This window comes from Mandrillus leucophaeus, unplaced genomic scaffold, assembly GCF_000951045.1.
Source record: "Mandrillus leucophaeus isolate KB7577 unplaced genomic scaffold, Mleu.le_1.0 Scaffold391, whole genome shotgun sequence".
In the NCBI taxonomy this organism is placed as follows: domain Eukaryota; kingdom Metazoa; phylum Chordata; class Mammalia; order Primates; family Cercopithecidae; genus Mandrillus; species Mandrillus leucophaeus.
Window position 1 is genome coordinate 672,412 of NW_012104154.1, and position 24,866 is coordinate 697,277.

The 24,866-nt window shown below is 48.9% G+C and overlaps 1 protein-coding gene across 1 annotated transcript in view; it reads left to right on the forward strand.

The window, feature by feature from the left end:
• SYK (spleen tyrosine kinase) overlaps window positions 1-7,780 on the forward strand; it is a 52,773-nt gene extending 44,993 nt beyond the window's left edge. Inside the window, exons 11-12 of the mRNA XM_011991203.1 lie at window positions 305-417; window positions 7,146-7,780. Of these exons, the coding sequence (XP_011846593.1) occupies window positions 305-417; window positions 7,146-7,218 (186 nt within the window). The 3' untranslated portion in view covers window positions 7,219-7,780. The remainder of the gene's footprint in view (window positions 1-304; window positions 418-7,145) is intronic.
• Window positions 7,781-24,866: the final 17,086 nt, after the last annotated feature.

Here is a 24,866-nt window from a genome sequence, read left to right on the forward strand (position 1 = left end):
AAAAGGGCACAACTCTTAGCATGCAGCACAGTGGTTTTTCCACAAATGAAACATACCCGTGAAATCAGCCCCCAGATGACGAACAGAACCCCAGAGGCCGTTTCCTCTGCACACACAGCCTTCCCCGCGGCTGACCCATCTGACTCCAGCATCACAGATTAAGTGCTCCTGTTTTTATACTTCATATAATTGAAATCATACAGTGTGTACTCCTCCATGTCTTGGAGTGGCTGTTTTGTTTTGTTTGGCTAACACTTTAAAAAAAAAAAAAAAAAAAAGCTTATGCATATCTTGCATGTTGTAGGGGATGAAAGGAAGTGAAGTCACCGCTATGTTAGAGAAAGGAGAGCGGATGGGGTGCCCTGCAGGATGTCCAAGAGAGATGTACGATCTCATGAACCTGTGCTGGACGTACGAGTGAGTACCTAACACTGCCTGCGACGTATTTAAATACTCTGGAGACAGGTGAAATGGCTGGGCGTCTGAAACAAGCATAAAGTTCACCTTTTCATGAATCAGGAATGTGCCCCCTTTCTAAACAAGCAATGGTGGGGGCTGGTCCTGCTTTAAGTTTAGACAGGGACTCTAACCCAAGTGTCCAAATTTAAACGTCGATAATGGTGGAGATATGGGGCAAGGGCAGTCAAACTAAAAAGGTGTTTGTAAGAGTTTGGGGCTGGATGCCGTTTCTGGTAGCAGTACTCAGTAGGGGATGTTATACTTTCCTGACTCCCTGATGACCATGAGCAGTGAGCGGTGACCTCGGACTCTGGCCAGGTCACAAATGGATTGGCTAAGGTTGCACTTCCCTAGAATCTACCTCGTCCTTGAAGTGGTGGCCTCAGTCCACCCTGACTGCCATCATATGTCTCGCTTAGTGGATCCAGGTGCTGTTATGCTTGTAAAGTACATCTGGCATTATTCTCAGGTGATGCTCAGAGCAGCTGAACAGGGAAGGAAAATGCATTGTCACTGAAAATTAGGAGTACAGCTTTGCCAGGCTCAGCAGCCTGCTTGTGCGTGCGTAGCACGGTGACCCAAGCTGCCGTCTCCAGCTCCCTGGTACTGAACTGAACACACAGAGCCCATGCAGCTTAGAATCGACGTGGTTTGTGATCAGGAGGACATCACAAATCCTGGCCATTGATTTGATGCTTTGTGGAATCAGGTTTGCCCTCAGATACAGCTGACATTGCCAGAGCCTCTGAAAGATGAGGGCTATTTCAAATGCTGCAGATGCCACCTGGGGTTCCGAGACCTCCCCTCCCCACCCTGGGAGTATCACTCTACCACAATTGTGAGTGATGGGGAAATAATCTCATTCTCCATCTAGAAACCACCCAGGGCACAGCCACAAAGGCAGCAGGCAAACTGTGGGTAGTTGCTACCCTGCCCCTGCTGCTGCCATGGCTCAGGAGAGGGGCCTGGCCTGGACCCTGGGGCATCTTCTCCAACCCCAAGTGTTAGTGCTACAGGGAGAGCTAAGTGTCAGCAAGAGGGAAGTGTTATTCATGGATTTAGGAGGATGTTTATTCCTAAGTCTTGGCTTAATTCTCCCAGTGCCCAAACCAGAATTGTCAGAACCATTGGCAGGTAGGCACTGGCAGCACTGGACCCTGGGGAGGGCAGCCCTTGGGCACGTGGCAGCCTGTGACCCTTTGCTGGTAGTGTTCTTTGGTCCTGCCTGCAAGGCTTCCCTTCCTGTAGGAGGGTGAAGAGGGTAGAGTTTAAATCATTGTGATACAAATGCAAAAACTTGGAATTAAAAATGAACTCGCAGTGGGGAGTTTTTGCATTTAACGTTGATGCTGATCTATTTATTTCTGTCGATTCTTCTTTGTGGTATGTGTTTTACAGTGAGGAGTGAAAGGTGGGTGGGGAGAGGGCTAGGTGCTGCAGCCAGGGGCACCACCTCCCACTTGGCTCCCAGGTGGCTGCGGTGAGGCTGCTGAATACGCTTTGGGTCGTGGTGCATTCTTGTGACTCAAGGAATCAGGATGGGGGCTGCTGGGCCCACCTCTGTCCTCCATGGACACACTAACAGTGGGCACTGTTATTTCCAGAATGGTCCACCAGGGGGAGGCCGGGGAGGAAAAGCAGTCTACGTGATACTCACTGGATATTCACCAGAATTACAGCGAAGTAGAGCAGTAAACAGTCTCCTTAAGAGAGCATTCTTTCTAAACGTGTTTTCCCGCCTGGAGATTTAAGATGGAACCTGAGTGAGGTTCCCAGGCAGGCGGTGTCTTTCCCGTTTTGGTTCCCACCCCAGTCCGCTCTGCAGTGGTGCATTTCTGCGAGTTCTGCAGGCTTGGAGGAGTCAGCTCCCGGGCACAAGCCCCAGTCAAAGGGAAATCATGACGATGCCCCATGCCCCAGATTAGAAATCGCAGCTCTTTATCAGACTTTGATTTATTTCCCAGCAAAGCGATATTTCTGAAGGTTACAATGTTCCTAGTAGTGACCTCAAACAGGGTTGGGGGAGGTGGGGAAATGTTCAGAAACTTTTGAAGCAGCTGTATTTGTCTGCGGTAATACCTGAGTTCGTTGCCTCACGCCAAGCAAATCGAAGATGCAGACACTCAAGAAGTGAGTTTAAGAGCAGAGGTTTAATAGGCAAGAGAAAAGAGAAAAGCTCTCTCTCCTGCAGACAGATAAGGGCTGCCAAGTGGTTCTTCAGGTTCCTGTGGAAATACACAGGGTTTTATAGATGAGCTTGAGTCTGATTTACATAGGGCCCAAAGATTGGTTGGACCAGGTGGGTCATTTACATAACACGGAAAAAAACTGGTCGCCCCACCCTAATCTTTTATTATGCAGATGAGGTCTCTACTTGGCCAGTGCCATGTTGCCTGCTTTTTTTTTTTTTTTTTTTTTTTTTTTGAGACGGAGTCTCGCTGTGTCGCCCAGGCTGGAGTGCAGTGGCACAATCTCGGCTCCAGGATGGTCTGGATCTCCTGACCTCGTGATGCGCCCACCTCGGCCTCCCAAAGTGCTGGGATTACAGGTGTGAGCCACTGCGCCCGGCCTTTGCCTGCTTTTTTACTGCACACTTGGCAACAAGGAAAGTGGAAGAGGGAACCTCCATGTTGAATATCCCTGGCCTCCAGGTGTCCCTTTTCTATCGACACAGCTTCCAGCATTTACCTATGCGAACTTTTAGCTTGCTTATCTATGCTTGCAGCTTGATTTTTCAGGCTGCTTTTTGTTAGAAAAAGACATGATTTAGGGGCTGCTTTTTATTGCAAGGAAACCTTACAGAGGACTCTGTCACCCACTCTATATGCCTACATAATTTCTTTCTAGCTCCGTATCACTTTGTCTGAACGTAAGAAATTCAATGAGGTGCAGTTGAATGAAAAAAAAAAGAAAAACATTCCTTGGAGCAGGGCCACAAGGAGAACTCAGAAGTGCCAAGGGCTGGTCCTGGTAACCCGGGCTATTGCTCGAGGCCCTCCAGAAGGTGCAGGGGTCCCTCACCGCAGGCCTTGTCATCAGTTCCAGGGTGTGGTCCTGGAGGGATTTCAAAGGGACTTCCCAGCCTCAGTGACAGAGCCCTGAGAAGGCAGACAGCATCCCTCACTCACCATTGTAAGAGAGCCAGAGATTACCTCCAACCCCTTTTTGGTCTTAGCGGGCTCTTCAGCTGGACCTAGAAATTGATACCAGGCAGATTAATAAAAGAAAAGCATACCAATTTTATTAGTTTTACATGTTTATGGGGAGACTCGCAAGAGAGTGAAGTCTAAAGAAGTGGCCAAAGCAAGATGCTTTTATACTTTTTAGACAAAGAGCCATACATTTAAGAAGAAATGACAGGACGAATCTGGCTAGGAGTAATTTTTCTAGAGAAGGCACTCAGAGATATGAGGATGGTGTAAAACCAGTGGAAGACAAGGGATACTTTGTTAAACATGTTGACTCAGGCCCGTTGCAGCTCCAGTGCCCAGTCTCTGATGATAAGGGCCACTTTCTCATCCTGCTACAGGGAGGGTCTCCTTCCCAGAGGAATCTTTATGGCTTGCTGCAGACACAAAGAGACGGGTCAGCTCGTCCTTTCCAAAACTACAATTTATCCAATATTTTCAACTCAAAATAATCAATACCCCAATCTGGCATATTCTGGGATGGCCCGTGCTTCACTCTTTCCCCCTCCAGCTTTCCAAAGAGGAAACACATTAGAGTCCGCCCCATGCAGGTCACTCAGGAAGGCAGCGTGAAAACCAAGAAGGAAACACTGGCCCTTAGAAAGCAGGACTCAGTCAGGAAGCCTTCCACTGCAGTGTTCTCCAGAGCCAAGTCGTGCTTCGGGTGATTGAAGACACCCGTGGGGCAAGCCCTTGCAAATGGAGAGAAGCTGGTGCTCTTGATCCTGAAAAACAGTCTCCTAATAGTCCCAGCCCTCCGGTGGGGGCCTCTGCTGAATGGAGAAAATTCCTGGGCTGTCCAGTTTCTCTGAGAGTCAGGGAGGCTCGAGATGCGGCTCCAATTCCTGTTTAAAGATCAGTAAGCCCAAGATACAGCATGAATTCCCAGGACTTTGGTGAGATCTGCCCTGGCTCCCTGCACAGCCTCAGCCAGCTTTCCTCTGAGCGGCACATCCTCTGAGAGCCCGGGGTCATTCACAGGGTCGGTGGCCACTGCCGGAGCTCATGCTGTGCAGGCTGCCGCCCCAGATGCAAGCCTCACAGAAGCCTCAGACCCTGTCCTTATCAGACCTTATAGTTGGGACTGGAGCAGACAGGCAATAAATAATAAGCTAAAAATAAGTGTGTCCTATGGTGTGTCTTAGGAAAGAGATGACTCCAGTGAGAAATCAAAGCAAGGAGGGCCCAGGGGCCTGGAGGACATCACGTGTGTGTATGGGGTTTTTTAAGCCCTCTCGTGTCGAAGTAGTTTCTCAGAGTTGCCTGTAGCACAGAAGCATATTGGAGCTTCTAGAATGTGGTGGATTCAATGAAGGGACTACAGGTGGTCCTAGTGTATTCTCTGTTTTGTTTAGTTTTGCTTTGTTTTGCTTTGTTTTTTCATTTTTTCCTCAGTTGTAAACAGCCACCCTCTCCAAGGTGATATATAGAGACAGACAGAGAGAGCGGGAGGGAGGTAGATGAAGGGAGAGAAAGAGGGAGGGAGGGAGAGAAGCAGTCTCATTAGCACAAACCCGGGTATGGTTAAAGGGGGTTTATTATGAGTAACAAAAGATGCTGCTTTCAGCCCAACAATCAGGAAATTCCACGGGTTTTAGGAGCTCTGTGCCAGGAACCCAGGATGAAGACCGAATATCTCTTTATATAAAATCACACACTGGAAACTTTAAAAGAGAACAGAAAATTATGGGGAGGGAAGGGTCACACATCCAACAGGGGCTCCAAATAGGCCACCTTTAGGGATTGCAGCTGACACGTGCAGGCTAAGAAGCAAGGTTGGGTATAGGGATGAGGGGAGAGGAGAAGGGTCACTGGGCATGAGGGGCAGAGCAGAAACTGCACTCTGGCCTGAAAGCAGAGTGGCAGGCCAGGGCAGGGCAGGAAGCTGGGCACACAAGGGCACTGCATCACCCTCCTGCTGCTGAAGCACAGCTGTGTCCCGGCTTCCCGGAGGCAGCATCTCCCATGGATGTACAGGAGAGATTTCCTAGGAGACCTGAGCAGGTGTTTTTCCTGAGGACGAGTCTGTATTCCTGTTTCCCTTTATTTGTTTGGTGCTTGGCTGCTGGGCAGATGAACCCCCAGAGCAAGATCCAAAGGTGCTCTTTGTACCATTTGGATCCCCACAGTTGGAGCAGAGCCCCCTGTTTTGCAAAGATGCTAAAGTATGTTCTCTTTGACTGTAGAAGTTTAGGAGCAAGATAGAGGCTGTCCCTCTGGGTGGATGCATGCTCCTGTACCAGAGGCTTGGCCACCATATCCCCTCTTGGAACACACTTGGTGGCCAGAGACAAGGCCCCTCTCAGTGACACCGTGGGAGGCCCGTGTCCCCAGACATGACCACAGATGGCTGACCACACTGATCAATTCCAGCAGTTTTATCATTCTGCTCGCTATTGAAAGCTATAAGTGAAACCATGTATTTTGATGCCGTTTGACAAAGCTACCCATTTTGATTTGTAGAAGCCACTCTGCTCTTAAAATGATGAGTGAGTCTTGGTCCTGGTGCACGTTCTATGGCCGTTCTCTTGTGTCGACATTGAACCATATGAAATTGCCATTGCCATAGGTCAAAATGACTGAACGTGGATGGTTTCATACAATTTAACCTCACATTCTATTTCACTTTTTCACTTATTATATTTCAACTTCACCCACTTGTAATATATCCAGAAATCTTGCAAAATAAGAAAAATAACTTCTAAGTGAGGATTGATTATCGGGGTTTTAGTACTTGCTTCCAACTGATCTGTAAAGGATATCTGTGTGAGAGTAAACAGAAGTGTCTGTAAATGTTTGTTTAGAGACTGCGAATTGTTAACGCTTTTGCCCGTGGTTCACTGACATCAGTGCCTCCCTGGCCAGCAGTGGCAGTAAGGACTGGCTGTATTAAGGTGGATCATAGACAAGCCCCAGGTCTTTGCTTCTGCCATGACATGTTTTGAGTTTTCATAAGAACCCGTATCAACAGCCCATTTTCAGAAAATCCAGAGCCATGGATTAGAGCGTGGAAAGGAAGAATTAAAGCTATGTTCGTATTTCTTCTCTTAACAAGATTACGAGTCAGATGTTGACTATATCCTCAGTACATGTGCCGAGTATTTTCAGACACCTGTTTTGCTAAAATCACAACGAGACAGCCTCTTTTTGTTGCCTGTGGCACAGAAGCATATTGTGTGCCGCATATCTGAACCTGGGGCTAAACCACTCCCAGTTCTAATGCAAAAAGTCTCCTGCTTTAAGGTGAACGTGAATCACCTGGAGGTCTTGTTAAAATACAGATATGGATTATTTAGGTCTACAGTAGGCATACACTTTCCGACAGCCTTCTGGTCACCCTGGGGCGGGGAGCACAGGGACCACACTGTGAGCTGCAGGCCCTAGAGTCAGCCACCAGGGAGCAGCACCACTGGTACGCAGCCTGCAGAGGCCCCGCTTGTGATCAGCATTTTTTCACAAGCACATTGACAAACAAGAATGCATCTCTTCCCGTTCCAGTGTGGAGAACAGGCCCGGATTCGCAGCAGTGGAACTGCGGCTGCGCAACTACTACTATGACGTGGTGAACTAACCGCTCCTGTACCTGTCGGTGGCTGTCTTTGATCACAGAAACAGTCACAGGAAAATGTATCCAGAGGAACTGATTGTCAGCCACCTCCCTCTGCCAGTTGGGAGAGCCAGCCTTGGATGGAACACGCCCGTGACGCGTCACCCAAAGCCTGTCCCGGGACTCACCCTCCACAAAGCAAAGGCAATGCTGGGGGAGAAGATGAATGGCAGGATCCCAGGGGCTAGATGGATTTGTTTGTTTTCTTGTCTGTGTGATTTTCAAACAGGTTATTTTTACAATCTGTTTCCAAATCCCTTTCGTGTCTTTCCCCTTCTCTGGGTCCTGGAGTGCATTTGTTACCGATTGCACCCAGGGGCATTGCAGAGTGGCCTAGAGCACTCACACCCCAAGCGGCCTTTTCTGAATGCCCAAGGATGCCTTAGCATGTGACTCCTGAAGGGAGGGCAAAGGCAGAGGAATTTGGCTGCTTCTACGGCATGGCTGTGACAGCCAATGAGACTGATCCCTGGTCACTGAAAAGCTTTCATGACAATAAAAATGTTTTGAGGCTTTAAAAAGAAAATCAAGTTTGACCAGTGCAGTTTCTAAGCATGTAACCAGTTAAGGAAAGGAAAAAAAAAAAAAAGGCCTGGATCCTGCTTTTACTGTCTCTGTTATGAGATGGAAGACTTACATGTTTGTGATAAAAGGGGACCGTTTGAATGAATTGGCTTGGCTTACTTCCCCCCCGAAATCCTCTCTCCTGCAGACTGTCTTGACGACCTGGTGACTGGTAAATAAAGCCCTGCATGGAGGCTGCAGAGCAGGGGCAAGAGGCCTAGCCCCCGGCGTCTCACTGAGGACAGCTTCGGGCTGCCTTCCCCTGAACGTGGTCCACACCTTCCTCTCCTCCACAGAGAGGGTGCTGCCAGAATCCCCTGTTGCTTTCTGTGTCTGTAATGGGGGACAGTACAGGGATTAAAGCCATCTAAAGAGTTTCCAAAGGAAGTGTTAATTCATAACAAGCCAAAGACCCTGAGCCTCACCACAAATAGGCCTTTTGGAGTGTGAGTTTGAGTTGAAGATACAAGACCGGAGAATTATTTTCTGGTCTTAACTAATCCTTGACTTATGAAAGGAGTGGTTGGATGTGCCAGGTTTGGTAAAGTGGTGACCGCATCTGAGAAAGAGGCTGTGAGGCTGAACTCCGGGTGGCTTCCTTCCGTCACTTCCACAGGAAGCCTTTAACACAGGCCCCGTGCTCGTAGGAATATGGTAGCACCTATGTAGGAAGTGCATGCAGTTTTCTGTCTTCTTTCTGTGTGATTTTTGGCCTCTTTCTCAGCACTTCTCCCCTCCCAGGAGCCTCGGGATGCCAAACGTCCAGAATGTGATGGGGCAAGAGGGGGGCAGGGGCCTCACCTCCCTGCAGAGGTCCAGCCGGGTCTCCTTGTCCCTGGACAATCTCCTGAGCCTGTCCGCTTGGTGAAGCAGGCACCTGTGTGCAGAATTCCCACTGTGGCCAGCACGAGGAAGTCTTTTCTAGTGAAAATGTGTCCTGCGGTCAGGAATCATTATCCTTCCCCCTGCAGCCACTAAGAAGGGCAAATAGAGAAAGGCAACTGAATTGAAGGATTGGTCATGTGAAAAGGGCTACATTTGGGAAGCTGGGAAAGGCCTCCGGGCTTCTAGGGCTTCTAGAGCAGCTAGCTTGGGCTGGATTCTCATACCCAGGCTGCCCCTTGGATTGTTCTACCCAAGCTTTTCCCTGGGGTCTGGGCTCACTCCATAAGGTAAGGTGCCTTTCACCTTATGGTCCTTGTTTAGCAGGGAACAAAGGAGCATCATGGACAGACTGCCCTAGAGGCATCACATTGGCCCCTGGGGCCGTGAATATCTTGTCCCCCAGCAGGGCTGAGTGTTTCTGTCACAGAAAACAGTGCGTTCAGTGGTGAAAATCGTTGCATGCATGTTTTCATCTGAGCATGTCCTTCTCCCATACTCCCTATCACCCAGCCCTGCCTGTAGTTGCTGGATGGTGATTGCCCTTGGACATCAGTCCAATGACTGCAAGTTGGCCTGGATTTCCACTTGCAGAAGCAACAGCTGCATTGTCAGGCCTCCCAGCCCTGCAGAGAGCTCCCTCCACTGGTTAGCAGTGTGTCATGTTTTCCATTCATTTCAGAAGAGCTACATTGTGTCACTGGACATTTTTAAAAACTGTGATTTTTAATAAAAACTTACCTTGAACTTTGTGATGATTTTCATGGAAGTTACTAGGATACGGTAAGTCACACTGTCCAATAGTGTCAAGCAGCATTGTCACAGGGGTAGCTAAGTGTTTTCTAAAACATTAAGTCCCTGCCATGTCCTAAAAAAGTGAATGTGTGGGTCAGGTGCAGTGGCTCACGCCTATAATCCCAACACTTTGGGAGGCCCAAACAGGAGGATCTCTTGAGCCCAGGAGTTTGAGACCAGCCTGGACAACATAGTAAGACTTTGTCTCTGCAGAAATCAAAACATTAGCCAGGTGCGGTGGTATGCACCTGTAGTCCCAGCTACTTGGGAGGCTGGGGCAGGAGGATAGCTTGAGCCTGGGAGGTCGAGGCTGAAATGAGCTCTGATGGCACCACTGCACTCCAGTCCGGGTGACAGAGCAAGATCCTATCTCAAAAAAAAAAAAAAAAAAAAAAGAAAGAAAAAAAGAAAAAAAAAAGTGGATGTGCACAGGCCACTCAAAGTTGTCTGTGAGATTCCACCACACAGAAGGGGGAGGCCCATCAGGGAGGGGCCCTGTCCTGCCCTGCCTCTATCTCTTATTCATGAGCAGATCATCTACCCAGCAAGGGCCTGACAGCCCATGGCCTGCCTAATAAAAGACAGACTGAGGAGACCCAGAAATCCCCCATCAGGGCGAGGCAAGGTTGTGGGTTTTGAGCTATTCCTTTCTCTATGAAGACAGCCTAAAGGAAACTGGGGTAGACAAAGAAAGCCCCAATCTCTGCCTGTTCTAAGGAGGTTACACACATGCACAGACATGCACACATATACATATACCTGCACACACGCATGCACGCATGCACAAAAGGCATGCACACGTGTACATGTGCACACATGCATATATGTTAATGCATACATGTATATACACACATACATACACATGTGCATGGGCACACACATTTATGTGCACACATGCATCCACACACAAGCACATGCACAAATGTGCACATACACACATTCACGTGTGCACATATGTACATACATGTACACATACCTGTACCCACATGCACACATAAACATACACATATGCAGAGACAGGCACACATGCATGCACATGCACACAAATACACAGAACATGCATGCACCACACAGTACCCATAGACATATAGCAAACACATACCACATACACCTTCACTGCACATACACACATTATGCCATACACACACACCACACAAGCACACACAAAACGCACACACCACTGCACATACTGAACCTTACTCCAAATAACCACTTAAAAATCCATGTGAGGCAGTGGTCCTGCAGTGGACGCACCCTCGTGTCTATATCCATCATCGCCACCACCCTCTCTGGGGTCAAGCAGTAAGGGTCTCTCCCTCACACTCTTCCATCCTAGCCTCCCCTGGATCCCCTCTGCTCTTGCCAAGCCAAGTTAGGTTTGGAGTAAACAATGAATTTGGCTGGGCCAAGGCTCCCTGGGTCAGCTGGGAGATGGGAAGGACAGAGACTGCCCAATAACCCAGTGGCCTACAGGGGGCTGCTCCAAATACAGTGGGATGGTGAAGCACCCTGAAGTCAGAGAACACAGCACACAACAGACCACTGGGCTCCAGCCCTGCCCTTGGGCACGTCCTATAAATTGAACCCCCGAGCACCACAATTTCAGCTGAGGGTGGCTGCGCTGACACATGCAAGTGCCAGCACAGTGGCCTTATTCTAAAAATGTCAGCAGATGCCGTGGTCTGTGCTGATCATGCCAACTGCTGGAAGGAATGCTGCGTGCAGCAGACAGCGTGCGCTCTGGGACGGCTCAGGAAATAAGCGCTGGCCTTTGGCTTCAACCCCAGGGTGGGGAAAGCTTGTGATGATGTATCACTGCACTGCAGTGTGAGATGGCTTTACCACTAGCCTGAGCTGCAGCAGAGAGGCGGTTTAAGACCCCCGGGCTTGTCCTTCAGAGATGAGGAGGGGACTTTAGAACTGGTCGATAAATATGTTCTCATTTTGGGGAGGAAGGGAGCACTTTGAAAAAGGGAAGTTTTGGTTTTTGAATTATCTTTTAGATATTATATAGTCTTTCATTATCTCTCTCTCAGATACACACACACACACACACACACACACTCTCTCTCTCTCTCTCTCTCTCTCTCTCTGTCTCCGGGACATATAGAATCAATCTTTCCTCTAAAGACAAAGAAGAAATGATGACAACATTTTGCTATGGAAGGGTGTGGACGGCAAGTCACCCAGGTACCGAGGCAAGAGACTGAAGGCACAAGCTGTTCCAGTATAATGAAGAAAATAATAAGAATAGTTGTACTAGAAATAGAATATAGATATGATTATGTATTAATATTATTAATCATTAGTTTGTAGAATTACTCTTTGTTCTGCTGTTATAATAATCCCTATTCTAGAATTATAACCTAGGAAAAACCAGGTCGTATGGAGTTAGGAGCTAAAGAGACACGATGAGAAGTGACCAGAAGGCAAGAGCGTGAGCCCTCTGTCACACCCGGATCAGGGCAACTAGAGGGCTGCTTGGTCTAGTGGTAATGCCAGTGCCTGGGAAGGCACCCGTCACTTAGCAGAGCGGGAAAGGGAATCATCCCAGTGATGCTGTGCTTCAGCACTCACACTCCGGGTCCACTTTCACGTTCCGTTCTGTACACCTGGCTCCGTCTTCTAGCTAGCAGTAGCAGAATTAGTGAAAGCATTAAAGTCTTTGATCTTTCTGGTAAGTGCTTAGAAGAAATGATGACGCGTGACGTATGCTGTCCTCTCTCTCCCCGTCTCGGCTGCCATAAAGGGAAAGGCCCCCTGTATGGTGGACACATGACTTGCGTGACCTTATCAATCATTGGAGATGACTCAGACTCCTTGCCCTGCCCCCTTGCCTTGTATACAATAAATAGCAGCGAGGCCAGGCATTCAGGGCCACTACCAGTCTCAGCGTCTTGGCAGTAGTGGTCCCCCGGCCCCAGCTGTTTTTTCTTCCGTCTCTTTGTCTTATGTCTTTATTTCTACAATCTCTCGTCTCTGCACACGAAGAGAAAACCCACAGGCCCCGTAGGGCTGGACCCTACATCTGGCACCCAACGAGGATTTCTCTCTCGCTGTGTGAAGGTGCACTTTGAGCGCGGAACTCTGCGGAGGACTACCGACGACAGATTCCTGAGGCTTGCGGTCAACAAGCTTGGTGGTAAGCTTGGGCACTCAGAGTATCCCGGGCCACCATGGGACAGGCCAGTACTAAGTACTCAGCTTATTTAAACTTTATAAAAACTCTCCTTAAAGAAGGAGATGTAAAAGTCTCTGCCGATAAGTTAATTGAATTGTTTGAGGTCGTAGATCTCCTTTGCCCTTGGTTTCCTACTGAGGGAACCTTAGAACTCAAAGAGTGGGATGAGATTGGTCGACAATTCAAAATTGCTCATAAAGGGGGGCGTATTATTCCTCCCACCAATTGGTCAGTCTGGGCTTCGGTTTGCTCTGTTCTGGATTCCTTGCAGACTCAGGAGAACAACCTGGAGACTGAGCCCTCTTCCCTCTCCTCTGAGGAGGTTGAGAAGTCCTCAGTTCTCTTTCTCCTGAGGATACTGCACAGATTGAGGCCGTCGTTTTACAGACGGACCTCCATTCTGACATTCCTTTGGCCCCGCCGCCTACACCAGAACCTACCGCACCCCCATTATCGCTTTGTGATGAACTTTTACATGATTTAAATGATCTCATTTCCCCAAACCAGCAAAATCCAACCAAAATATATTATCAACAGCCATTGCAACTGGACCCTCCTGTCTTTCCTCAGCCCTGCTGTAGGGCCCCCTACCTTCCATCTGTGTGGCCGGAAAATGAGGCTCTAAACTACGTTTCTATGCAGCCAGGTAATGAGGCTCTCAACTCTGTCCCTATTCAGCCCTGCTGTAGGGCCCTCAACCTTCCGTCTGTTCAGCCCGGTAATGAGGCTCTCAACTCTGTCCCTGTTCAGCCCTGCTGTAGGGCCCTCAACCTGCCGTCTGTTCAGCCCGGTAATGAGGCTCTCAACTCTGTCTCTGCTCAGCCCTGCTGTAGGGCTGTCAACTTTCCATCTATTTGACCTGGCAATGAGGCCTTCAAACCTATCCCTCCGCAGTCTGGTTATCCATCTCTCACTTCTGCTTCTCCTTCGGAGTATCAGGCTCGCTTGAAGCCTGTCCTGCAGTTACCGCCGGCAGCCTGGACTTCAGGCCCCTGAAAGACCTGCCCAGCAGGTCATCTCGCCTCAACCTGGCTTACAGGTTCTTGATTCTTCCTCTGTTCAAAACCCTAACTTCTTTCTCCTTCTGGTCCGGTCACTCATGCAGTTGCCACCACCACCATTGCCGCTCATAAGCAACAAGTTACATACATCCCTCAAGATGACACTCCTCTTATGAGAGCCATCGCTCAGGTAAGAGAATATGGAGCTCCTGAGGCCTGGCAATTTCCTGGAATTTTACAACCTCCTATACTTGCCACCCCTGCGGCACAAAATCAGCCACAGCCAGCTGACCCTGCTCAGCAGGCGACTGATCCCATGGCTTCTCCAGATGTACAGCCTGAGAATCAGGTCCCTCAGCCTGAGAATCGGGCTCCTCAGGCGAATAATCAGCCCCCACAACTGCCGGCTGCCATGGCGCAGCCAGCTCCAGGTATACCTACAGTCCAGGCAACAGTCCAACCAGATCCTGTTCACTCAGGCCAGGTTCAGCTATGCCCTGCTGCTCGGGAAAGTTTTTCTTTAAACTTCCTCAAAGATTTCAAAGGATGAGTGAAGCAGTACGGCACCAACTCCCCTTTTGTCCGGTCCACATTAAAAGCCCTCGCAGAAGATAAAACAGCAGTTTGGTGCCTTATGATTGGTAAATTCTAGCAAAATCAGTATTATCTAAATCCCAATATTTACAATTCAGGACTTGGTGGGTTGATGCTGTCCAGGAACGCATTCGTCTTAATCAGGGCTCTAATCCTGTTAATGTTACGGCTGACCAGTTACTGGGAATGGGACAACAGGCTGGAATTCGAAACCAAACTATACTAAATGATGAGATTATTGAACAATTACGAAAATGTTGCCTAGATGCTTGGGATAAGATTCAGAATGACGGCAAAATGTGTCCATCTTTTACGGCCGTTACACGAGGACAACATGAACCCTATTCAGAATTTATTGCCCCTCTTCAAGATGTGACAGAGAAAGCAATCCCTGATGGCCATGACCAATGACTTGTTGTAGAACTTACAGCTTATGAACAAACAAATGCAGACTGTCAGGCAGCTATTCGCCCCATGAAAGGCAAAATTCCACCAGGAGGTGATGTAGTCTCCTCCTACATTAAAGCTTGTGAAGGCGTGGGGGAACTCTACGTCCAGCAATGGTCATGGCACAAGCCATGACCACTATTAGAATGCCTGGATGATTCTCTGGCAAACGCTTTCAATGCGGTCAATCAGGGCATTGTAGAAAAAATTGTCTTCGGCTTTCAGGCCGCCGTTTTTTTCAACGCCAACAACAAAACCCTATACAGAAACAAACCTTCCCCTCCACTCTGTGCCCACGATGCCGTAAGGGAAATCATTGGGTCACTCAAAATTTCACATTGATGGTAACCCCTTTAAAGCCATTCAACAACCAGGGAAATGGAAGGAGGGGCTGGCCCCAGGCCCCTCCAAACAATGGGACATTCCTCAACTCACAGCCTTTGGCGGCCGGTCAGATGAGCACTTTCCCGGCCCAATCCATTCAACCTGCCCCCCAATTCCCACTTCAGCCATTTGTACCACAGGATCTAACAACTCAGCCCCAAGACAAATCTCAGTACAATGCTTGTCCCCTGCCACCACAGGCTCAGTCACTGTAGCTCTCTGCTGCGCTCGAGATATTTCTCTCTTACCCGGAGAGCCACCTATTGCTGTTCCCACAGGTATGTTTGGCCCTTTGCCACCTGGCACTGTCGGCTTGCTTCTTGGTCGCTCAAGCCTAAATTTAAAAGGTGTTCAAGTACATGCTGGTGTAATCGACTCTGATTATTCAGGTGAAATTCATATTGTCATTAGCTCTGCGGTACCTTGGTATGCAGCAGCAGGAGACCGCAATCCTCAACTTCTTATACTCCATTACATTCCACTAGGATCTAGTTCTTGTAACAGAACTGGAGGTTTCGGAAGCACAGACTTTCAGGGCAAAACAGCCTATTGGGCCAGCAAGATTTCTGATACTCGTACTGTGTGCTCTGTGCATATTCAAGGAAGGAAGTTTGAGGGAATGATTGACACAGGTGCTGATATCTCCATTAGAGCCTTACATCAATGGCCTAGACACTGGCCCAAAGAATATGCATCCACAGCATTAGTTGGTGTTGGTCAGGCTTCAGAGGTTTATGAAAGTTCCACTGTTTTACACTGTGTGGGCCAAGGGGGACAGACTGGTACTATTCACCCCCTGGTACTATTACACCTATTCCAGTTAATCTTTGGGGAATAGATCTTTTACAACAATGGGGGACACAGATTTCTTTTCCACAAGGTAATTACAGACAACAAAGTAAAGACGTTATGGCAAAAAAAAAAAAAAAAAAAGGGATTTGTTCAAGGTACAGGTTTGGAAAAATCAGCACAAGGTACTACTCAGCCTATTATACCTACTCATAAATCGGATTCAACAGGACTTGGTTATTCTTTTTTTTTTTTCTTTTCTTTTTCTTTTTCTTTTTCTTTTTTTCTTTTTTCTTTTTTTTTGAGACGGAGTCTCGCTCTGTCACCCAGGCTGGAGTGCAGTGGCCAGATCTCAGCTCACTGCAAGCTCCGCCTCCCGGGTTCACGCCATTCTCCTGCCTCAGCCTCCCGAGTAGCCTGGACTACAGGCGCCCGCCACCGCACCCGGCTAGTTTTTTGTATTTTTTAGTAGAGACGGGGTTTCACCGTGTTAGCCAGGATGGTCTCAATCTCCGGACATCGTGATCCGCCCGTCTCGACCTCCCAAAGTGCAGGGATTACAGGCTTGAGCCACCGCGCCCGGCCAGAACTTGGTTATTCTTTCTAGAAGCAGTCACTATCAAGCCTCCAGATCCCATCCCCTTAACTTGGAAAACTCAGAAACCAGTTTGGGTAGATCAGTGGCCACTCCCTAAAAATAAGCTGGAGGCCCTCCATATTTTGGTCCTTGTACACTTAAAATTGGGACACATAGAGCAATCTTTTTCCCCTTGGAATTCACCTGTTTTTGTTATCCAAAAGAAATCTGGTAAGTGGAAAATGCTTACTGATCTCAGGGCAGTACATGCTGTCCTTCAACCCATGGCAACCCGGCTTGCCATCCCCTGCTATGATTCCTGAGTATTGGCCACTTATCATCATTGATCTTAAAGACTGTTTCTTTAACATTCCTCTGGCCTCTCGGGACTTTAAAAAATCCACAGGCCCTGTAGGGCTGGACCCTACAGAAAGGTACATAATTTCATGTTTCGTTAGAGAGTGCTTTTTAAGGCCACTTATTATTTTGTAGCTTTGCAAAATTAAGCGGCAAAAGGAAGAACGCTTTCTCAGAGCCCCACCCACCAAACCCAGCGAGCCTGCACTGCGGTGCCCATCACATCGCCACGGATGGCTGCACACGTCCGGCGTTTGCCTGAACCCCCACCTCACAGCCTGTTGCTGCCACCACCCTGTTATGGGGCATCCCACAGCTAAGAGATGCTCACAGTCCCCACACGGCTCAGCTGGGGATGTTTCCAGGAGCTATTTTTCCTATTAGTTAAGCATTATTTTACCAAAGCCGTGAGTCACAAGACTTTAAACATCTGCAAATCTTTGAGGTCTTTGAATAACTCAGTTTTCCATGACTATCATCAAATTGTGGAACAATGAGTGAAAAATGTATTTTGTTCGTAAACAACTCATCCTCTTTCATAAAAATAGAGCCAATGTCTCATACTGTTTGTTCTCCACAGCTCATGTCAAATGACATCATAAATTTCTGTCATCCAAGCCTGCTGAAACACAGTGAGGTGAACATGCCCCTGCTTGTGAGCAGCTGCTTTAGTTCTTTCCTTCCCTGAAACAGGAGTAGAGTGAAGACCTCAGCCTCCAAGGGTAGTGAACAGGTTAGGAAATGAAGGGCCCATCACTATCAAGAAAATGGTTTTGCTAGAGTCCTTATCAAGTGGATTGTACCAGAAAGAAAGTGATCCTCATAGGAGTAGGCAAGTCAGCCTCGCCAGCTGCACAGGACATGACCTTTCCATTTCCTGATGAATCCAGAGGTGTAAGGTCACACCCATAGCAATGGCTCCTCTCGTACCAAAAGCGCCTGGTAAAGCACACTTTCTAGACACAGATGTGTTCTGGGGGATGCCAGAGAGCTCCCTGCAGCCGGCGGTATCCAGGTGGGCAGACTTACACAGCAGCACGCTGTCCCTCAGGGCATCGATCCGAATTTAGGGACACAAGCTGCCCAGTGCACCTCCATCCATCACCTCTCTTCCCCCCTCTTCTTGCTTCCTTCATTATTCAACCTTGAAAGAAAAAAGAAAACAAGATGCTTGGTCAAGCCAATCCCAACTCCCGAGACCGTCTACCTCACACTACTGTGTACATGGCAGGAAATCTCAACAGAGGCGAGGAAAGACTCCTCAGACAGACCTCAGTGGACCAGGATCTGAGCAGGATTTGCTCACCTCGGAAATAAGGCGGACCTCCCAAGATGGAGAGAATTTAAGTGGAAGAGATTCATGAAAAGAAAAATATCACCCAGTTAAAGCATGGCCGTGAACAAACAGCCATTTTAACTGGCTTGCTTTCTACAGTCAACACATTAGACGCTTGTCCATTCAATCTTCTCTTTTAAAATTAATGAGATATCCGTTCCTTAATGTTGTGCTATGAATTTTTTTCTCAGCATCTCCCCAGTTCTTTACTCTTGAGCACTAAATAGTAGCTTTCTAGAGGATGCTTTTTTTTCATTTGCTGCCAGGGCTTCCTCTAATGGGCCGGTGGGTTCGTCCTGTTCGGAATCGGTACTTCCGTGTGTCAGGATTTTAAAATGCATGGTCTAAAGTCAGCTAGTGGGGCCTGTAGGCTTTTGTAACGTCCCCAGGAATCTGTGTGTGTGGAAGGGGGGGTATGTGTGCATCTGTTTGTGGTATGTGTGTGTCCATTCATGATGTGCGCATGTGGTTTGGGGGGTTTCTGTGTGTGTCCACGTGTGTCTGTATGTTTGCATGCATATATGGTGTGTGTTTATGTGTGTATCTGTGTGTGGTGTATCTGTGTTTGTATATGTGTGGCATGTGTGTGTCGATGTATGTAGTGTGTGCATGTGGTATGTGGGGATGTCTGTGTATACATATGTATGCATATTTATGTATCTGTGTGTGTGGTGTATGTATTTGTGTGTGTGGTGTGTTTGTGTGGCATATGTCTATGTGTGTGCATCTATGTGTGGTGTGTATTTGTATACTTGTGTGTATGCATATCTGCGGGTGTATACCTGTGTATATCTGCATGTATGTGTGTGTGTATGGTGTGTGTACGTGTACCTGTGTGTTTGTGGTGTGTGTGTGTCTCTGTTAAGCAGACGTCTTTGTCCTTTCATTTTTCAGATCTTATGCTCTCAACATGAAAATGACCTTTTATTATTAACCAGCTTGGTCATCGTTTTCCCCCTTTTGGGTCACGGTGTGCAGAACCGGTTTTCCATCCTGCTGGTGTCCATGGCAGTTAGCCCTTCCCCGGCGGATTTGGACATGACACCACCACTCCCATCTCAGACCACCTGCAATTGACTCTGTGATAGATGCCACCATTACCACAGTAAAAATAAAACAATGGAGAGGCCATTACTTAGGTCCCTGAAGCCCAAAACAGGCCAGTACACTTTTCCCTAAGCCTTCACGAGAGCCAAGCGCCTCCACTCACGGTGGAAGGTCTGCCTCTCCTGCACAACCCAAAGCAGGACCCCTGTCCCTGCCCCTCTGGGGCATGCAGAGGGTGGGAGGGCACTGAGCAGCACCCACTTCACACCCATGGGTGCTTTCTCATGGAACTTGGGCTTGCCAGGACTGCCTGCTCTCCTTCAGACAGCGTCTGCCCTGCCGCAGCTTGGACTGAGAAAGCAGCCAAGCGGGAAGCGGGCTTTGAGCCTCGAGACAGACTCCATCTCTCTTGTTTCTCAGTGGTCTCCTGCTGCGTGGTCTGAAGGAGGGGCACCAGCCCAATGACTCCCGGCACTCAGCAGTGTCAGCAGCTGCCAGGGCCCAGTGTGGCTCAAAGCCATGCCCTGCCAGGCTCCTGGTACGGCTGGTGGGGCAGGGACCCTTCCCAGGTTTCGGCTGATGTTTCAGGCCACTGGCAGTTCTTGGCGATGTCTTCTTAAAGCCAGAGCAGGTTTCTGTAGGAGAAAAACCACAGTTAGACTATTCATCCACGTCGTTTGACAGTGACATTAGAGTCTGGCTGTCACTGTCTCCCTGTGTCCCCATTCTCAGCCTTTGGAGAGTGAGTACCCAGGTGAGTACCGAGGATCAAAGTATGCTCAATGATGCCCTCCAGCAGCTCATCACTAACATGCAAATGACTTTACAATCAAAACATCAAAATGTGTGAATGCCCAGAGCGTTGCTCACACATGCAAATGCTTTAACTTGCTGTGATAGAATAGATGCATGCTATGTTATTTCTGAACACTGTAATAGAAGTTGCATTTGCATAATATTTTATAGCTCATGAAGCCTTTTCAGGTAAATTTTCTATTTTAAGTCTAAAGACAACCAGTTTTAGAGATAGTTGCTATTATTAACTCCTCATTTTACAAATGAAAAAGCCAGTAAGTAGGCTGACTGCTGACTTAGTAGACAGCACCAAAAAGAAGCAGCAGACTGCCATTTCTTCCTAGAGCACGGCTGGTTCTCAGGCCCAAGTGCCCACTGAAAGCAGCTGTAGCCTTAACAGTGCTGGTGCCCAGGCTCTGTTCCCTGAGAGCCTGGAGTAATGGATCTGGACTGGGACCAGAGACCAGGCACTGAAAATCTTTAAAAGTGTACCAGGGGCTGGGTGCAGTGGCTCACACCTGTAATCTCAGCACTTTGGGATGCCAAGGTGGGCAGATCACTTCAGGTCAGGGGTTTGAGACCAACCTGGCCAACATGGTGAAACCCTGTGTCTACTTAAAATACAAAAAATAGCCAGGCTTGGTGGCACGCATGTGTAATAGCTACTCAGGAGGCTGAGGCGGGAGAATTGCTTGAACCCAGGGGGCAGAGGTTGCAGTGAGCTGAGATCGCACCACTGCACTCCAGCCAGGGCAACAGAGTGAGACTCCATCTCAGAGAAAAAAAAAAAAAAGTGTACCAGGAAGTAAGGCCATCACTGCTACTCCTCCCTGTTGTCAGTGCTTGGACCTTAAGGATGTGGAACCATTTGGGACCCTGGTACAGGAAAGTGAGGGTCAGACCCAGATGTGAGTTCCAGCAGGGTGGGGTTCTTCATTCTCGGCTGAGTAGTGTTGGCCTGAAGTTTTCAATGCTAGGTCACCGAATACCCCATAAATTCCAAACTGGTTACATGATCAGGGTCTCTGATTCTTTGGGCTAAAAACTCAGTAGTTTTTCCTGTTAAACCTCATCTCCTTTCTGGGACTTCTAGTCCTATGTTCTGTGGAAGAACGGGAATCTACAGACAATCTGTAGCATAGAGAGGTCCATGTCATGCCCAGAGTGTCAGCTCAGCACATCTAGGAACAGAGCCGGGAGCCTGGCCACATCCTTTCACCTCTGTCTGCAAAGTCACACAAATAGGGGGCTTGGATGCCAGGTGAGGCCTGAGCTGGACATCAGGAAGCTGTGGTCAGGCTAGTGTGACTCTCTGTAAGAAGGCAGATCACTTGAGGTCAGGAGTTTGAGACCAGCCTGGCCAACATGGTGAAACCCTGTCTCTACTAAAAATACAAAAATTAGCTGGGTATGGTGGCATGGCAGGTGCCTGTAACCCAGCTACTCGGGAGGCTGAGGCAGGAAAATCACTTGAACCCAAGAGGCAACAGTTTCAGGGAGCTGAGATTGCGCCGCTGCACTCCAGCCTAGGCTACGACAGAGTGACACTTCGTCTCAAAAGAGTCTCAGGTGGCCTGTGGAGTCCAGGCCTTGCTTGGAGAAGAACCCAGGAGATCTCAGCCTCAAATACCATTAACATCACCATCTCTATCCCCAGATAGCTTTAGAGATGCCCCAAAATGAGCAAATCCCAAGGAAGTTTCAGCCTAAAGTGATTCCTTTCCCAACATTCCCCTGGAGATTTGCATCTTTAGTGCTGAGCTGCAACCAGCCCCATTTCAGAGGTGCTATTATCCTGGGATGATACCTCACTCACCAGGACAACTAAATCTCCTTTATGGCTATACCCAGATCAGGGCAGATTCAGGCTTCAGGAGCCTGATATGCTCACAATTCTGAGGTCTGATGCTTACTTGATTTTTTTTTAAATTTTACTTTAAGTTCTGGGATACGTGTGCAGAATGTGCAGGTTTGTTACATAGGGATACATGTGCCATGGTGGTTTGCTGCACCTATCAACCCATCATCTAGGTTTTAAGCCCTGCATGCATTATGTATTTGTCCTAATGCTCTCCCTCCCCTTGCCCACCACTCACTTGATTTTTTGAGCCCTCTTTAAGAAAGAGAATTTTGAAGACCATTTTATTAGGAGCGACCATAACTGGCTCCAGCCAAGCTGTATCATGGAGTTAAGACTTGGTCCAATAGTTGGGAGATACAACTCCCCACACTGTCACTGAGTATAAGACAGCTACAGGCTTGGGCTCAACAATACAGGAATGCTGGTAAATTCGATTCTACATGATTCTACATGACTCCTGTTGAAAAAGAAAAGGAAAAGTATGGTGTGTGTGTAACTGAGTATGCTACATGGTATCAAGTCAATGCCTAAGTGGATGGTGGCCTTGGCTACACTGCATGGTTGACAACAACGTAACCCCACATCAAGTGACTGTAAACCACAGCCTACAGAGCTCACACCACATGTCCTCTAGCTCAGCTGTCTTTTCCTTGAATGTTAAAACTGACCAAGGCTGGCCAGGCACCACAGCTCACACCTGTAATCCCAGCACTTTGAAAGGCTAAGGCAGGTGAATTGCTTGAACCAGGAGTTTGAGACCAGCCTGGACAACATGGCAAAACCCCATCTCTACAAAAACTACAAAAATTGGCAGCTTGTGGTGGTGCATGCCTGTAGTGTCAGCCACTCAGAAGGCTGAGATGGGAGGATCACTTGAGCCCAGGAGGTTGAGTAGTGAGCCATGATCACACCACTGCACTCCAGCCTGGGTGACAGAGCAAGCCCCTGTCTCAAAAAAAAAAAAAAAAAGTGCCTAAGGCTATTCCAATGCTACAACAAGGAACATGGAAAGGGAAAAGGCAGTCTTAGCAGATTGCAGATAAAATTTCTTACTTTTGGAAATTTGGTTTTAAAAAGGCGACTTATTGCTGGGTCCTTTTCCAGGATCTTGGTAGGAGCCCATGCAAACTCAGGGTCTTCAAGTGAATTATATTGCATTAGCTTTCTGGTGAATCCACCTATGCCCACGGCGAATATGATGGTGAGAACAGGAGTGTTAGGAGACAGTGAGTGAGAGAGGAAAAGGGAAGGAGGGAGGAAGGGAAGGAGGGAGGGAGATGAGAAGGTAGAGAGAGAAAAAGGGGGTGGGGGAGAGATAGAGGAGGTTGTGACTGGGTGGAGGTGGAAAAGCAGCAGATGCGGAGTGACCAAAACCAGGAAAGGAGTCACATGCTTTCTTGCCAGGGACATGCTCTGAAAAGCCCAGCAACAGTTCCGCCTGGATCCTTAGTCCTTCCTTCTGCAACCCTGGGCTGGGACCCCTGGCGCTCAGCCCCACTGGTTCATCATCAGCCACATGCTCCCAGAAGGCCTCCTGTGGGCCCCATACATTTCCCATCCTCTTTTTCCCCAGGCCTTACCACCTGTGGATAGAACCAAGGGGTCAAAATGTGCCCCGCCACTCCCCTCCTACCTGCTGAAGCAGAACCCCCCTTGCTGGGCATCCCTGGGTCTCAGCTATGGCTCCAACAGGCTTGCTGTTCTTGAGGACAGAGACACTGCTGGGCAGAGACATGCAAGGCCACCTGCCCTGAAGTCTGTATGGAGAACAAGGCCCAGCCTGGCCGCTCTGTGCTCACATCTCATGGGCCTTCCCCAAATGGGTTCTTCAGATTGTGTCTGCTGCACCTCCGTAGAGCTGGATGTGGTGATCAGGCCGAGCTTCAATTTTACATGCCGGTCCCCAGTCTCCAGCATCCCCTCAATCCAGTGACACCCAGCCCTCCCTGTCAGCCTTTCTGCCAGTAGTAGTCAGTGACAGAATGAGGGTCATGTCTGCCCGGGGCCACGTCCCAACCAGCTTCTGCTCCCTGGGTGTCAGGCCTGTCTGTGTGGGTTTGTCCAGACAGACTGGTATAAAGATCAGGGCAGGTACAGCTGGCTAGTTCTGGCTTTGCCCTCTAACCCTGCAAGGCCAGGGCACCCCCAGGTGGGCAGCTCTAATCCCACAGCTGCCCTCACCGCAGAAGCCCCACGGATGGAGCTGCCTCACTAAGTCCCACTCCACCCATATCTCCTGGTGCTGTGAGGAGGAGCCAAGGAGATGCTGTCCCCGAAGTGTGACCAGAGCCTGAAGCTGAGGGAAGCCCAGCGTGGCACCAGGTCTCCCACTCCAGGGCCGTCCCACTGGCCACCAGCCTAGGTCATAGGTATTCAGCAACATCTGCAGCACAGACTCTGGGTCTGTTGGGCGTGGGGATGGCTGCTGGCTCACTGCTAGGTCAGGGGAACACCCGCATGGCCCACATGTTCCAGCCACTGTGTTCCAGCCCAGTGCCCAGCCTTAAGCACCCTGTTATAATGACCAGCGACTGCTGTGACCCAAGGCAGCCTCCCATCCAGAGCTCCTGGGCCAGGGCATGAGTCTCAATCCTGATGAGTGCTTATTCCTGAAACCCCAAGATAAGACCAGGGACCCTGTGCTCTGGGATTTCACCGTGCAGACCCCCACAGGGCTGGGGTTTACATACAGGAAGACCATCCTCAGGGTAGTATCTCAAGTAAGCAGTAGCGGCAAATACGGCCCACTGCTGCTGCGCTTTCTCAGTCTGGGGGGTTCATTTCCTTGGTTTGGGAATTTAAACTGGCTTGCCAATTTTAAAAGGCAAACATTACCAGGAGGACAGAGGGAAGGAAAAAGAAGGGAAAGAGCAAGAAGTGGGGGGTGGCCATGGGGCCATGTCCCTGGCATGGGGTGGGAAGGCCTGGCCAGAGGGCTGCTCGCTCTCCAGGGCAGGAAGGAGGCAGTTTGCAGGGTTCCCCTCCGCACCGGGTCGGTCCAC